Below are 12,750 nucleotides of genomic sequence, written 5' to 3'. Positions count from 1 at the left end.
AATCCAATCACTGTGCTCTCTCTGTAACATTAGAGAGGTTTTTAATGGCTTTAATAGGATCAGAAACCACTCATTGTAATTCTTCAAACAAGCATTTGATTTTTCCAGAAGTTAGTTTCCACTGGAAAAATCTTTAGAGTTCATGTTAAAAATATTTGAATGACAGTTTTTATTAATAGAAAAATATATATTTACAGTCAATACTGTTATCTTAGATTTGCAGCTCTTCCTATTTCTTGAGCTCAACTGAAAGTGCGACATTGCTAAAAAAAAAAAAAATCAAGATCTGTGCACATATTCAAGTAAGTTGTAACATGCACAGCCAGGGGTTCTGTTCCTGTCATACACAGGATCCCAGTTACAAACAGAGCGGGTTTTTTTCCTTTTGCTTAGCAATTATGCTGTAGCATTCTTACGATTTGTTTACAATCAGTTTAATGCATACATTCTCAGATATTTACGTGGCACAATCTGTTGCCAGGATGGAGAACCACCACAAACACAGTTACAATCATCGGCTATAGGCATATCTGCAAAGTCAGCCTCAAGCTCCCCAAGGAATAGCTCAGGCAAGATTGTGTTCGACTACTTCGACCATTCTTTCTTTTTTAAAGAAAAAAAAAAACAACACAACACACAACATGACAAATTGCTAAAGTTTACCCAGTGCTGCACAAGAAAGAGATTGGTAGTGAACATCTATCCATGCTTGATTATACTGCAGAGCTAAAATGAGTATTGGTTCATCACAAAAGATATAAACTGAAATTGGATAGCTAGAGATACCAAGGCTTCGGACCAGCTGCATTAAATACCTATGGTTGTAAACCATTCAAAAGTTGACTTTGCATGTGTGTGTTGACATGAAAGTGACACTGAGAACATGTGTCCGTAAAACATGGAAACACCTACCGGCTTCAAGGAATGAGCCCACTGCAATGGCAAGTGGTCCAAGGATTGCTTGTATAGCCTACATGAGTTTAGTGATAAGTTATGTGTGCACACATGCTACAAAACAAACACAAAACCAGACCACAGAGGACAAGAAGCCCTACTCGTAGCTCAACACATTGTGACTAATAGCTAGCAGATAGTATGCGAGTGACTTGCCATGCTTGGTGGATTTAAGCTATGAGAGGATTGCCCTCCTGTGTCCAGATAAAGCAGGGCTGCATTGAACGCGTGTGATGCTTTGTAAAGGTTCTACGAGCTGCTCAGCAGTAGTGTAGAAACTTTCTTTCCTGATGTAGTGGAAGTACCTCAACTACATACATTGCACCTGGGCTTTTAATGTTCTGTCCTCTTTTTCTGCATCAATGCCGCCATCCTAACCTTTTTGCCAAAAAGAAAAAAATATATATCACATTAAAATATATTATCCTTATCCTTGCCTGATCCTTCACTGATACAGGTGAACCAAACAAAAGAAAAATAATCAGAAGTTTCAAAAAAAAAAAAAAAATCTTTAGAAAGGTCACAAAGACAGTCTCTATACTACGGCACAATCGATGTAGGCTTCCACACACTATTCAGCATAGCTCTGATAGGTGTCAGAGAAGAATAATACAGACATTTCAACCCCTCCAAATGTACAGTGTGGATCCAGAGCTAGTTTTGCTGACTTTAAGCCTGCAGGACTGTTTGTTCAGTTTCCATGCATCTGGTCCAAGCATGCATATGCTGTATAAAGTGGCTTATTTGTTTCAAGGCGGAAGTGAATTGATTCCTCAGTCTTAACAATCAAAATGAAACATCAATCCATAAAAAGAACACATGAATATCTGTGCATTTATGTGCCAGGAAAGTAAAGGGAGGGGCTGCAGATCTAGCATCAGGTAAATGCTGGTATGTAAAGTGAACACTGTAATGTACAGCTTTAAAAAATACATACAAGAATTGCACATAGATCCATAGGAGAGAAGCACAGGCTTGTAACTAGGGCTGTCTGCTTTCCATCACCTGGTCAGAATATTCGGTATCACTTTTTCCCCTGCATCCAGATCAATTCTTCAGAGTGATTCAGGAAACAATTCAGAGCCTAGCAATACTGAGCAAAGATACTGCCTGTACAACTGCAAAGGTTCCATAGGAAACAGGCGTTAGGTCAGGGAAGGAAGTCAGCAGCGGCCTCTAAAAGTGAAAAGCTCCTTCAGGTTGAGTTTTCTGTCCCTTTAACCCTCACTAATTCCTGCTCTAGTCCAAAACTCTGTCTGCAATGCTCTTTGAGCTATTCTGACAACACTCCATTTTTAGGGTGTTGTCTATAGCAATGTTAGAAAACACTAGTTACAACAGACAGGAGATATGCAGCCAAATACCGCTGCGGGAAAAACGGATCACGATACTGTTAGTTGTGGCTGCCAAGCTTAACAACTCCCTCAATAATTAAACAACAGTGTTTTTGCCCCCTTGTTTTTACCCTTCAGAGAACTGTGTCTGCAGTGAAAGTGTCTCCATGTGGCCTGTTAGCTACACACAGACAAGCTCTAAACATTTATCTCCTGCCAACATAGCAGCAGAGCCAATTTCAGTCCCACTTTGCAATATGGCACAAGTGACAAGAGCAAACCAAAATAAAACAGAAGAGGTGGCTGTTATTTTCATCCCCGATTCATAGCAGTGATTGTCAGAGAAGATTAAGGTACATCCTATCCGCTTCAAGTCAGGCTTTAGTGCCTTTTGCGATGGAAGGGGAATTTCAATTGCCCACCATGTGTTGGTATGGTTCTTGTATAAACGTGGTTATAGCTACAGTACATCAACAGTCCAGACTGGCGAATGTCACGTAGGAAATGGGATAGGCAAAGTGTGCATATTCTGCTTTTTAATGCAGAGGTCTTAAGCTAAGGGTAATAGGCTGATTAAGGCGGCGTTGTTGAAGTCACAGATCCATGGTTAAAAAGGATATAGGTAGGCAGTGAGTCAGAGGAGGAGGAAGAGGACTGAACACAGATGCTTACTGCCACACTTGCTGCAGTCAGCAGGATAACCACATCTGGCAAGGAAAAAAAGAAGGTGTAAAGTGTAAGACAAAGATCAGAATCTGGTTGAGACCAAAGGAAAGAGGAGTGCAGCCCACTTGTCGGGGACTGACTAAGCTGAGAGAAAAATCTGCGTGGTATGTGGAATGGAAGCAGATGAAATGTTTTGTGGCATGGTGGATCATTCATCTCACATTTACAACTAATCCATTTCTGCTTGTGGTCACTGCTATTCATTAACCAATGCTACATAGGGAAATGACAGAAACTACGCAGAAGAGGAGGGCAATTTGTTTACTGCAGTGGTAGAAATAGTGGTATCAAAGTTTGCTCTCCTTTTCAGCCAGATATTAATAAAGTTACATACTGTCTGATCCAAATGCAGTCATGTATATATCCCTAACAGGCCTGGCAAAAAGGTAAAGTTTCTGTCATATTGGGTACAGGATGCAATTTCTCCAGTTAGAACCTATTTGCTCAGAGTTGCTGGCTTTGACATGTAGGCTATTTTTTAACACTTGTACAAAGTGTGAGCCCTAGGGCATGCTGGATTGAGGGCTGGGGTGGAGGTGGGGGATGCTTCATGAAAAGCAACAGGCTCTGCAAACTAGTGCTGCTGCATGATTCTCACAATGCGATGAAGCGAGTCTATAGTGGCAAAAGCCAGATATTGACAACAGAGCCAGTCTTCCAGAATAACTCCACAGTCCGTGTGCAAGGACTTCTCTGCAAACTTGATCATCAGCAGCGTCCTTTTGATATCCAGCCAGTTCTGAAGTACAGCATCTCTCCTTGTGGGGTTGGAAGATGTACGCAGAGCATGGAACAAGTCCTCCCGTGGACCCCAAAGCAAACACTGAAGGATTCCCTTGGCTTCTGATATCAGGATCCTCTCTGAAGGGTTGGGATTCAGCAGGCAGCTGGCAAGTTGTTGAAGCCCTTGAGAGTAGAGGGAACGGCAAGGAATCTTGGGGAGATCAGCACGAGTATACTCCTTCTCCTTCAGCTCTGGATTCTCATCAAAGGGATTGGGTAAGTGCAGCATTTCGTAGATGAGGATGCCAGTCTGGAACTCATCACACTTCTTGTACTGCGTTGCAGTGATGATTTCTGGAGCCAGGCGGGACTGATCCCGTAGGACTTCAGGATCCACCATATGACTCTTCTGCTTGGCCTGGGAGAAATTGCTTACTATTAATCTGGCCGGGCAAGCAGTGTTGGGACTGGGCTCCATGGACTCAGAGCTCAGAGGGCTGCCTCCTGGTCTGGAATGCACCAGCAGCAGGTTCTCTAACCGCAGATCACAGTGTGTGATATGATAGGGTTTCAGGTGCTCCAGACCCAAACACAGCTGTAAAAGGAGCAGACAGACCTGCCTCTCATATAAATCTGGGCTTTTTACATGGCGGGGTGCAGATTCTCGCACAAAGTCGGCCACTGTTAAGTATGGGACCTCCCGTGTGATGACCACAACACGGCTGCGTGGCTTGCTGATGGTCCCCTGGTTGCTTGAATTGTCTTTCTGTGAAGCTTCTGTACTGGAAGAAGTGTCTCTGTTCTTTTGCTCAGGTTCTTTCTCCTCTTCTTCCCGCTCTTCTTCTTCCACCTCTGGTGCATTGGCATCCTCCCATGGAAGGAGACGAACTGGCACTTCAGCAAGGAAATGGCCACAGTCTTGTTGGATGTTGAAGTTGATAGCCAGACTCTGCCGGATAGATAGGCTGTGATAATACTGCTGGGATTCCTTATCTTTGCTCTTACAAATCTGGGGGAAGAAAATAAACAGAACAGACATAACATAACTCTTAAATTTGTAAAATGTATATACTTTTTTTTTTAATATGTACCTTGCTGATGGGTATCCACAGTCTAGCCCTAAACACAAGCACTGAAAAATTTTTTACTGAACCGACCTTGGCAGACTATCTTAAGGCACATGAACAGTTTCCATTGGATAGTAAGCAAATGCAGACCAGTACGTGCAGGCAGCTCTCCCTGTGCATATATTATCCAATGGAAAATACAGTTCAGGCAGCTTGTGCTTTTAATCAGAATAGCAGCTGATATTGGGTAAATTCACAGTGAAGCGTACAGTGAAGCACAGTTACTTGCTTTCCATATAATTTTATTTTGTGTTCTTCTCTCAGCTTTGTGTGAAGCTTGAACAAGATAAAAATAATTGATAGCAACAGGAGATACAAAGAAACATGCATAGAATATTTGAGGCTATGATCAAACGATTGCACATGACTGAGTTAGCATGGCATAACAAGTTAGCACCTGTCAGCCAAGTTAAGTGACTGGATGCATGCTCCTTGCCCACTGTAATTGGAAACTGAAATCTATTAGCTGCAGCTGTGTCAAGCTAACACATCATCTCTCCAGTGAGGGGTCTATGCATGTGTGGCAGGGGCTGTTGGCAAACACACTTGCTGTGGCTCAGGTGATAAATGGAAACTCATTAACACACATACCTTAATTCCTTTCAATCATTTGTCAAAGTCCTAAGTATATGTTTTTATTTTGCCATATATAGCTGTATTTAATTTCTCTCCAGAAATATCTTGTTGATACGTACATTATCACCAAAATAATTATCCTTATTGTTTGCACTGCCATAACAACTGGCAGCTCCAACCCCCTTACAACAGCCACTGGACAACCTCTATCAGGGTCTCTGTTGTAAGGCATTTCCTGATTAAAATTACAGCCCTATGAAGGCTCAGGCATGTTGACCTTTGCATATTAACCTTAGTTCTACTGACTTCAGTGAGATTGTTCAAAGCGTTTAAGGTTAAGTCTGTGTTTTAATCTTTGCAAGGTTAGAGCCTAAGTATTCAGTTGGTATAAAGCACCAACAGGTCTTAACTAGAAAGCTCAGAGGAAGAGAAAATAGGAAGACATCTCTTCAGATGAAGTTAGAGCTCCCGTTGGCTCATCCCTGAAAGCCAAGGAAAGCCAGATAACTAAGGTCAGTAAAAATCAACTAGTTCTACACAGTCACAACAACCAAGGAGCCCAGATCTTGTATGAGCCCTAAATATAGGCATAAGGTGACTTTTCTCCCCATTTCTCATTTTTCCCCTTCTCAGGAACTTATGTAGGGTAAGCTATAAACTTAGCTTTCTCTTAAAAAAGAGAAGAAAATGTTTTCATCTTTTATGTGCTTATGTAGTTAAGAAACATATAGTTTAATGGGAGATTTAGTCTTTTATGCTTGCTGATCAGAAAAGTGCATTGTCAGATAATCATATGAAAGGAGTAACTGTGTTTTGATTGTCTTTGACACTGTGCATATTTCCATACTTCACAAGCATTTACATTTCCTTATGTATTATGTACAGTATAGCTTAAACTGCCTGTTTATAACTGCCAAGCACAAACAAAATAAATTTGAAAAATGCATTTTCTAGTCAATTTTATTTAAGAGAGGGAAGTCATCATTTTCTGGAAAAGTCGACAGTTACCCTCTTTCTACCGTGGCTCCTGCCAGTTTAAATTTTCAAATGTATTTTATACTGTCAGAGGTGAAGTGAGTTATCAATGGAAAGTCCCCCTCCCCTTGACTCAAGGGTTGCAAAAGTTTAAACAAATACAGTAAAAATACAGCATTAACCACTGAATTATATACATAAAAAAAAAGTCAGCTGATTGCCTTGGAGACTGAAGTCCCCAGATGTATTAAATACTTAATACTGCATAGAAAACAGAAGTAGAAAAGTGTTGTGGAGACCCTAGCAGCGTGTATCAAATCTGACTGGGAGAACAGCTATTAAGGAAAATGAGAATGGTTTTGTCTTCTGTGCCCTCCAAGTCCACAGCCTTTTTCTTGTACAGCCAGCTGTGGGGATCATCAATTCCAACTGCAGAAAGGGTTCAGTGTGTTGTAACCCAGCCTTTAGTTTTTAAAAATACTTAACTGACCTAATCGGAAATACAAACTCATTCTGAAAGAGTTTAAGGTCAAGCTTACTTGCTGGTAAGAGAAGTGCAAAAATGCACTTGCCCTTAGCTATTGTACTATATTTCATGTTACTCACAGAGGATTTCTAATACCACCTGTCAGCTAAAAATGATATTCTGAATATATAATCCACAGCGTATTTGCTCTTAAAACAATTAATACTTCTCAATTTGGTGAATACAAGGCCTTTTTAAAAGCCTATGAAAAGGATTTCTCCTTGCCTCTAGAAAAAGAAAAGCAAAGGAATCAAAACTGATTCCTAGTTTCTAATTTTAGTCCTAGGCAGCCTCTTTTTCCTACTTACTTCAAAAAAGGGAGCTCAAATCAATTACTGGAATTTCAGTTAAACTAATAGGAGATAGGCTTTGCACGTCTCAAAATCAGCCTTGATTCAGCCTTGGATAGTGGCAATCCTAGAACTGTGATACAAAAGCACACTTTCACAGGCCTCTGTGGATGTGGTAATGCTTCCTTCTAATTTAGAAATGACTGGCCATGCACAGCTGCACCAAAAGGCATTCAGCTATTGGGGCAGAGTATGCTGCCTTTGCACCCATTCCCTTTTCCTCTGAGCCAGCAAAAGTGGCCTGCAAGGCGAATCTGATATGTACGTCGCCAGCTGGATTATTCCTAAGAAATGCCTTTCTGACCTTCCAAAAACACCCAAGAGAAAGTTGTCCTTCTCTATCTTTGCCTTTCTCTTTCTTCCTGCTACTCAATCCTATTTTCTTGAAATTAAACAGACAGCCCTTTTCCTAGCTGATATTAAAAAATATTGATTCCCATCCTTTAACATTACACCGTTACACTTGGGAAAATTTAATTTTCCCCCTTTTCCTTGTTTTCTTTTCGAAAATAACCAGCCCTCATCCCTCCTATCTTTATTCCTAACCCTCTGATTCTTGTCATTCTTTTCTGGATTCTCCCCATTTATTACATCTAACTCAAGAGTGGTACCCTATAATGAATACAGTATTCCACTTAAGACCTCTCCAGCATCAAGCAGAACAGAGCTTCATATATAATGATCCTTGTAACACTTCTCAGGGTGAACAAATCAGATGATTAACTCCATTGTTACTGCAGTTCATGAAAACTTTCAGAGCAGTGGCCACACTGAGGTCTGAATCCACAGCAGAGCCAAATTTTCTCCAATGTCAGTTCTTAAATAGGAGTTTTTTGTTTCAGACTCCTCTCTTTTTATCAACAAAACAGAAATGAAAGACTAAACAGGATTAAGATTAAAATCAATACTAAAATGACTGCATTCATGAAAACAGTTTTCCCCTCCTTATTCTACTGTTAAAGAAGATAACCAATAAAGAAAAAAAAAAAATCTCTAATCCTACAAACGCCCAATCATGATGGCTTTTGGACACTTCTCTTGTTTAATACAGGGAAGCATAGCGGTACATGAGCACGCATGCAGTATCTACGAAGACAAGAGAGCTGAGATCTGATTAGAAATGTATTTTCTGCTTCTTGCTTTTTGTTTACAAACAACATGAAGTGAGAAGTGGAAGAGACAGCTGGGTTATTTAAGGCTGATTAAATTGCTGACTCTACAAACAGTGAAATTTGTACACTAGCTACTTTGTAATTGACAAGGGGAACAGAAAGCTAGGCTCTCAAGAGGCAGCACCCAGAAGCTGGAGAATGATGACAAATGGGACACCTGTCTGAATTCATAGAACAGTAAGACAGACCTGCAGTAAGCTGATGTTCCTGTAAGCGTCTGGCTGCTCTTCAGACTTTTGCTGTGACATACAGCTGCATGAGTCCAGGTAAGTCCTGGGGTTTTAGATTGCAGAGTTCAAATTCTGATTTACCAATATCTTAATAGAATGGGGAAAGTGTACTGAAAAGCAGTGGAGACAAACTAAGTTTTCTTATTGATCTATTCACAGACAGTTTATACAACGTAGATTTCATTTACGGGCAAACTTCTTGTACTATTTTATCATTTTCTGAGTTGCAGCTTCTACTCTGAACTCTATTTTACATTACCATTTTGCAACAGATTAGTGAACGCAATAGTGCAATACTGTTAATGGGTAATAACGCTCACCCTGGCATTCTGTGTTGCAGTAACTGCACAGTCACCTAAACTATCATCTGAATGACCAAGATTTAACATTTTCAAAATGGCTTGAGTCATATTAAGTTACACAACCAAAGCCTGTATTTACATTTGAAAATATCTGGGGAACAAATTGTGAAATTTGATGGCCTCATTGGCAAGTACTTTAGACTGCTTGTGATGAATGGCTAAGGGAGTGGCTATAGATCTTTTCTGTTTGCGACAGTTAATGCTATGCCAAAACTGTGAGTAAATATACGGCCCAGTTTTCTTTGCATTTTTAAAGCTTTTATCTGTTCCAGTCATCTACTCTAAAAAAACATGGAAATCCTGTTGTTTTACATATATAGTATGATGAATTCCTATTTTTGGGCACAGAAAAAGTAAAGGGTGAAAATACTTTGATTAAAACACCAACAGAAAGTAGAATGAATCAGTCATTTACCATTTGCTTTAATGAAATATAATCAGCTGAGCTATGAAGATATGGTGTGTGATAATAGCTGGAAGAAAAGTGTTGATAAGGGCTTAGCAAGTCTTATTTCTAAAGGTGATGAAAAGCTGGTTGTTCAAAAGATGAAGCAATGTGGGCAAAAAGCCCTTCCATAAGCTGCAAGAAAGCAATGAGAAAAAAGGAGAGAGATGAGTAGGAAAGAACAGAAAGTTTCCATCTTCCTTTCCACTGGAATGCACTGTCATCATGTATCTTTTCTTTAATGCATCCATATGAACTAAACTTCCATCACGTTTATAGGGACACGACAGGTTTCTTTATATCCTGCCATTTCAATTTTCTCACCCCTGTCCCACCCCCATCCCTAAGAAGCAAGATTTTAATGTTTCAGAGCTTCTAAAAACTGTTCTGCGTTAGCTTTTATTTTTCCTTTATGAGTCCAGTAGCCTACTGTGCCATCAGCTGACTTCCACTTTACCAGCAGGGAATCTCATTTCCACTCTGTCCTATGCATTTTACAGGGCATCAGTGAACTTAAAGTAAGACGAATATTGTGGGAAATTAATTTACAAGTGCCGAAAATGAGAAACACAGAAGATCACAAAGGCTGCACCATCTGTGCGACTTTGTTGTATTGCACAGAGGGACAACGGCAAATGAAATTCGGTGTAGAATGAAAACTTGCTAATCCCAAATTCATAGCTTGTTCTTGGCACAACCTTGTTTTCCAAGGAGGCCAGTTTGATCTCTGATTGACCTCATTTTCTTGATCTGGCCTTGAAATAGAGCTTTGACTTTTTAATGATGTGCCAAAATACTGAATTCTACGCTGCTGTGACTGAACTTGGAATGGGCTAAAAGTTTAACGTACATAGCTTTATTTTGATCTGAAGCATGAAGTTCTGGGATGACCTTTAATAACACTTCTGCCAAGAAGCTCCATTAGGAAACTGAATTACCAAACACCACCTTAGCAGACTGTGACAAACCAAACATAACTAGAAAATAATTGTCAGCTGCAACTAGGAAACTGTCAGCCAAATTCAGCCCAATACTATTTACTTCTCCATTGCTCTATTTTATACTTGGGACAGGAACCTTAGCAGAAATCCTGATCTTTTACTGCTGGGAAGAACTTCTGCTGCCCTGTAGCAATCAAAGCAATAAATTTTAACAGCTCCTATTGAGCTGTTTGCACCTTTGCAATTCCTGTTATCCTGCCTGAACTGCATTGCAACATGTGCCCGTGCCCAGAACACACATGCTGCAGGCCATAACCCTGCTGTTTTTTCTGTCTGCATTGTTCCGTGTGGACTCTGAATCATGATTTCTATGTCTTAGGACATCTATGGTGTTGTACAGTAATTTCCTTGAGAATATAAGACTGAAAGTGGAAGTTTACATTACTGACACAGTAATTATCTTGTCTATTACTCATTCTGAGTAATCATTTAAAAAAAACAAAACTAAAACCAACACGAGATCGCTGTCATATCCCTGCCTAATTCAGTCTGTGTAGGGATCCTAAGAACTGAACTTGTCCAATGCACTTTGTACAAAAAGCTGGTGCTCTCTGCTGCTTTTGCTTTAGTGTAACCTTTCCACCACATATTTGGAATTACTGATAAGACTGTGGTTTCAGGAGAATGTTTATCCATATTGTCCCAGATCTACCAACTACTTAGAAGATGGTGCTGCACTTAGTGAAGGAAAAATACCTCAGGGACTGGAATTTTATGGAAACTTTTTTTCTGTTTCTTCCATTTGGAAAAGTAGTTTTCTGATCACAACTTATTTGCTGTTTTTATTCATAATGTTTCAGTCAAAATAATTTCCACACGGCTTCCTGCAACTTCTTTGCACAGGATGTTTACTAGCAGATTAGGTGAAACAAAAAGCACAATACAGTGCTTTGAAACAACACACCCCTATAAACAATGTTTCCTCTAATATCCATACCAACAGAACAAGTTGTGCTCGTTCTTCACCACATTTATCAGAGCATCTTTTGCTGGTGATACCACCAGAATGTAAAGGTGCAGTGGTACATTTATCTGCACAGAAGGCTTGTTATTCTAAATTTAATTCAGTGGTAGTCAAATGGTTAAAGCTTGATTTTTAACAGTGCTTCTGTAATTCTTTTGGAGATACAGTATTAAAACATAATTTTTTTTACTTATGCATTAAGACTTAACACCATTTGGGGGTGAATCCCTTGTTTTCTATGAAGAGAATAATAATTAAAAAATCCCATTATCACATTTTTCTCAAATCTAATATTAAAATCATAGAATTTAAGAAGTGTCTGAATTGTTAGCCAGTGTTGCCTGGGTAGTTCTACAAAACTCAAAAGAGCTACATAAATTTACACTGTCTGAAGATGTGGCTCCATATACACTTTCAAAGTTTATTTCTATGACTTGATCAAAAATAACAGGAAGACTGTATCTTGCATTCAGTAGGCACACCAGTAGTTTTAATCTCACTATTTTTGCCATCCTGTTTTGGGGACAAGGGATTTAAAACGGCAGGAATACATAGCTTATTTGCTGGAGGTAGATGATCATGTAATTTGGCTCACATGAGAAGTACTCATGATACTAAAACTGGTATACTTGTTAAAGCCAAATTCCCCCAATCTCTGTGTAATGTAGTAGCCATCCTTTGTTATGAGATTTTGTACAAATCTGATCATGGACTGACGACTTGTAAGTCAAAGATCAACTTGGGGCAAATGTTAAGACAAAGTTGAAAATTACTACAACTGATTTTTTGGGGGGGTGAGTGGGGGGTGATGTGAATCCTGTAACCACAGTTTAAACAGTGCTGTATAATTCAATATATTAGCATAGAGAAGGCAGTAATAAAAATATGCACCAAAGCAGCACACAACTCATGAGAACCCAACTTAGCTGAATGCATAGTACTTAAGATATGTGAAAGAGAGAATGAAAAGACAGCAGCAGTCCCATGTGCTGGTCCTGCTTGGCTTTTAAAGAAACCAGAGAACATGTAGTGAGAGTATCTTCCTGGATCTTCCTATATCACATTAAGTGCTAGGGAGGGTGTTTTCAAGAGTAACTTTTCCTGTCATCCTAACAGCACAACAGCTCATGGTGACCTCCAGCTCAAGGATATTTTGTCAGTACTTCGCCCCCTCTCAAGACCATTACACCTATTATGCTGCAATAAATTTTGTTAGACTGAGAACTGTTTTTAAGACACCTGAATTACGAGAGGAAAAAAAATATAGCATGTATTTGACCATGCT

General features: G+C 39.7%; 1 protein-coding gene across 5 annotated transcripts in view; it reads right to left on the bottom strand.

The window, feature by feature from the left end:
• Positions 1 to 3,240: 3,240 nt before the first annotated feature.
• Positions 3,241 to 12,750, bottom strand: part of PEAK1 (pseudopodium enriched atypical kinase 1) — an 80,613-nt gene continuing 71,103 nt past the window's right edge. For all 5 annotated transcript variants that reach the window (XM_035899427.1, XM_009643929.2, XM_009643930.2 and 2 more), the window contains one exon: positions 3,241 to 4,746. In XM_035899427.1, coding sequence (XP_035755320.1) covers positions 3,589 to 4,746 — 1,158 coding nt within the window. In that variant the 3' untranslated portion in view covers positions 3,241 to 3,588. The remainder of the gene's footprint in view (positions 4,747 to 12,750) is intronic.

The sequence above is a fragment of the Egretta garzetta genome, unplaced genomic scaffold (assembly GCF_000687185.1).
Source record: "Egretta garzetta isolate BGI_Z169 unplaced genomic scaffold, ASM68718v1 scaffold287, whole genome shotgun sequence".
Lineage (NCBI taxonomy): Eukaryota > Metazoa > Chordata > Aves > Pelecaniformes > Ardeidae > Egretta > Egretta garzetta.
The sequence above is the reverse complement of the archived record's forward strand: the minus strand, read 5'-3'. Positions and strand labels throughout refer to the sequence as shown.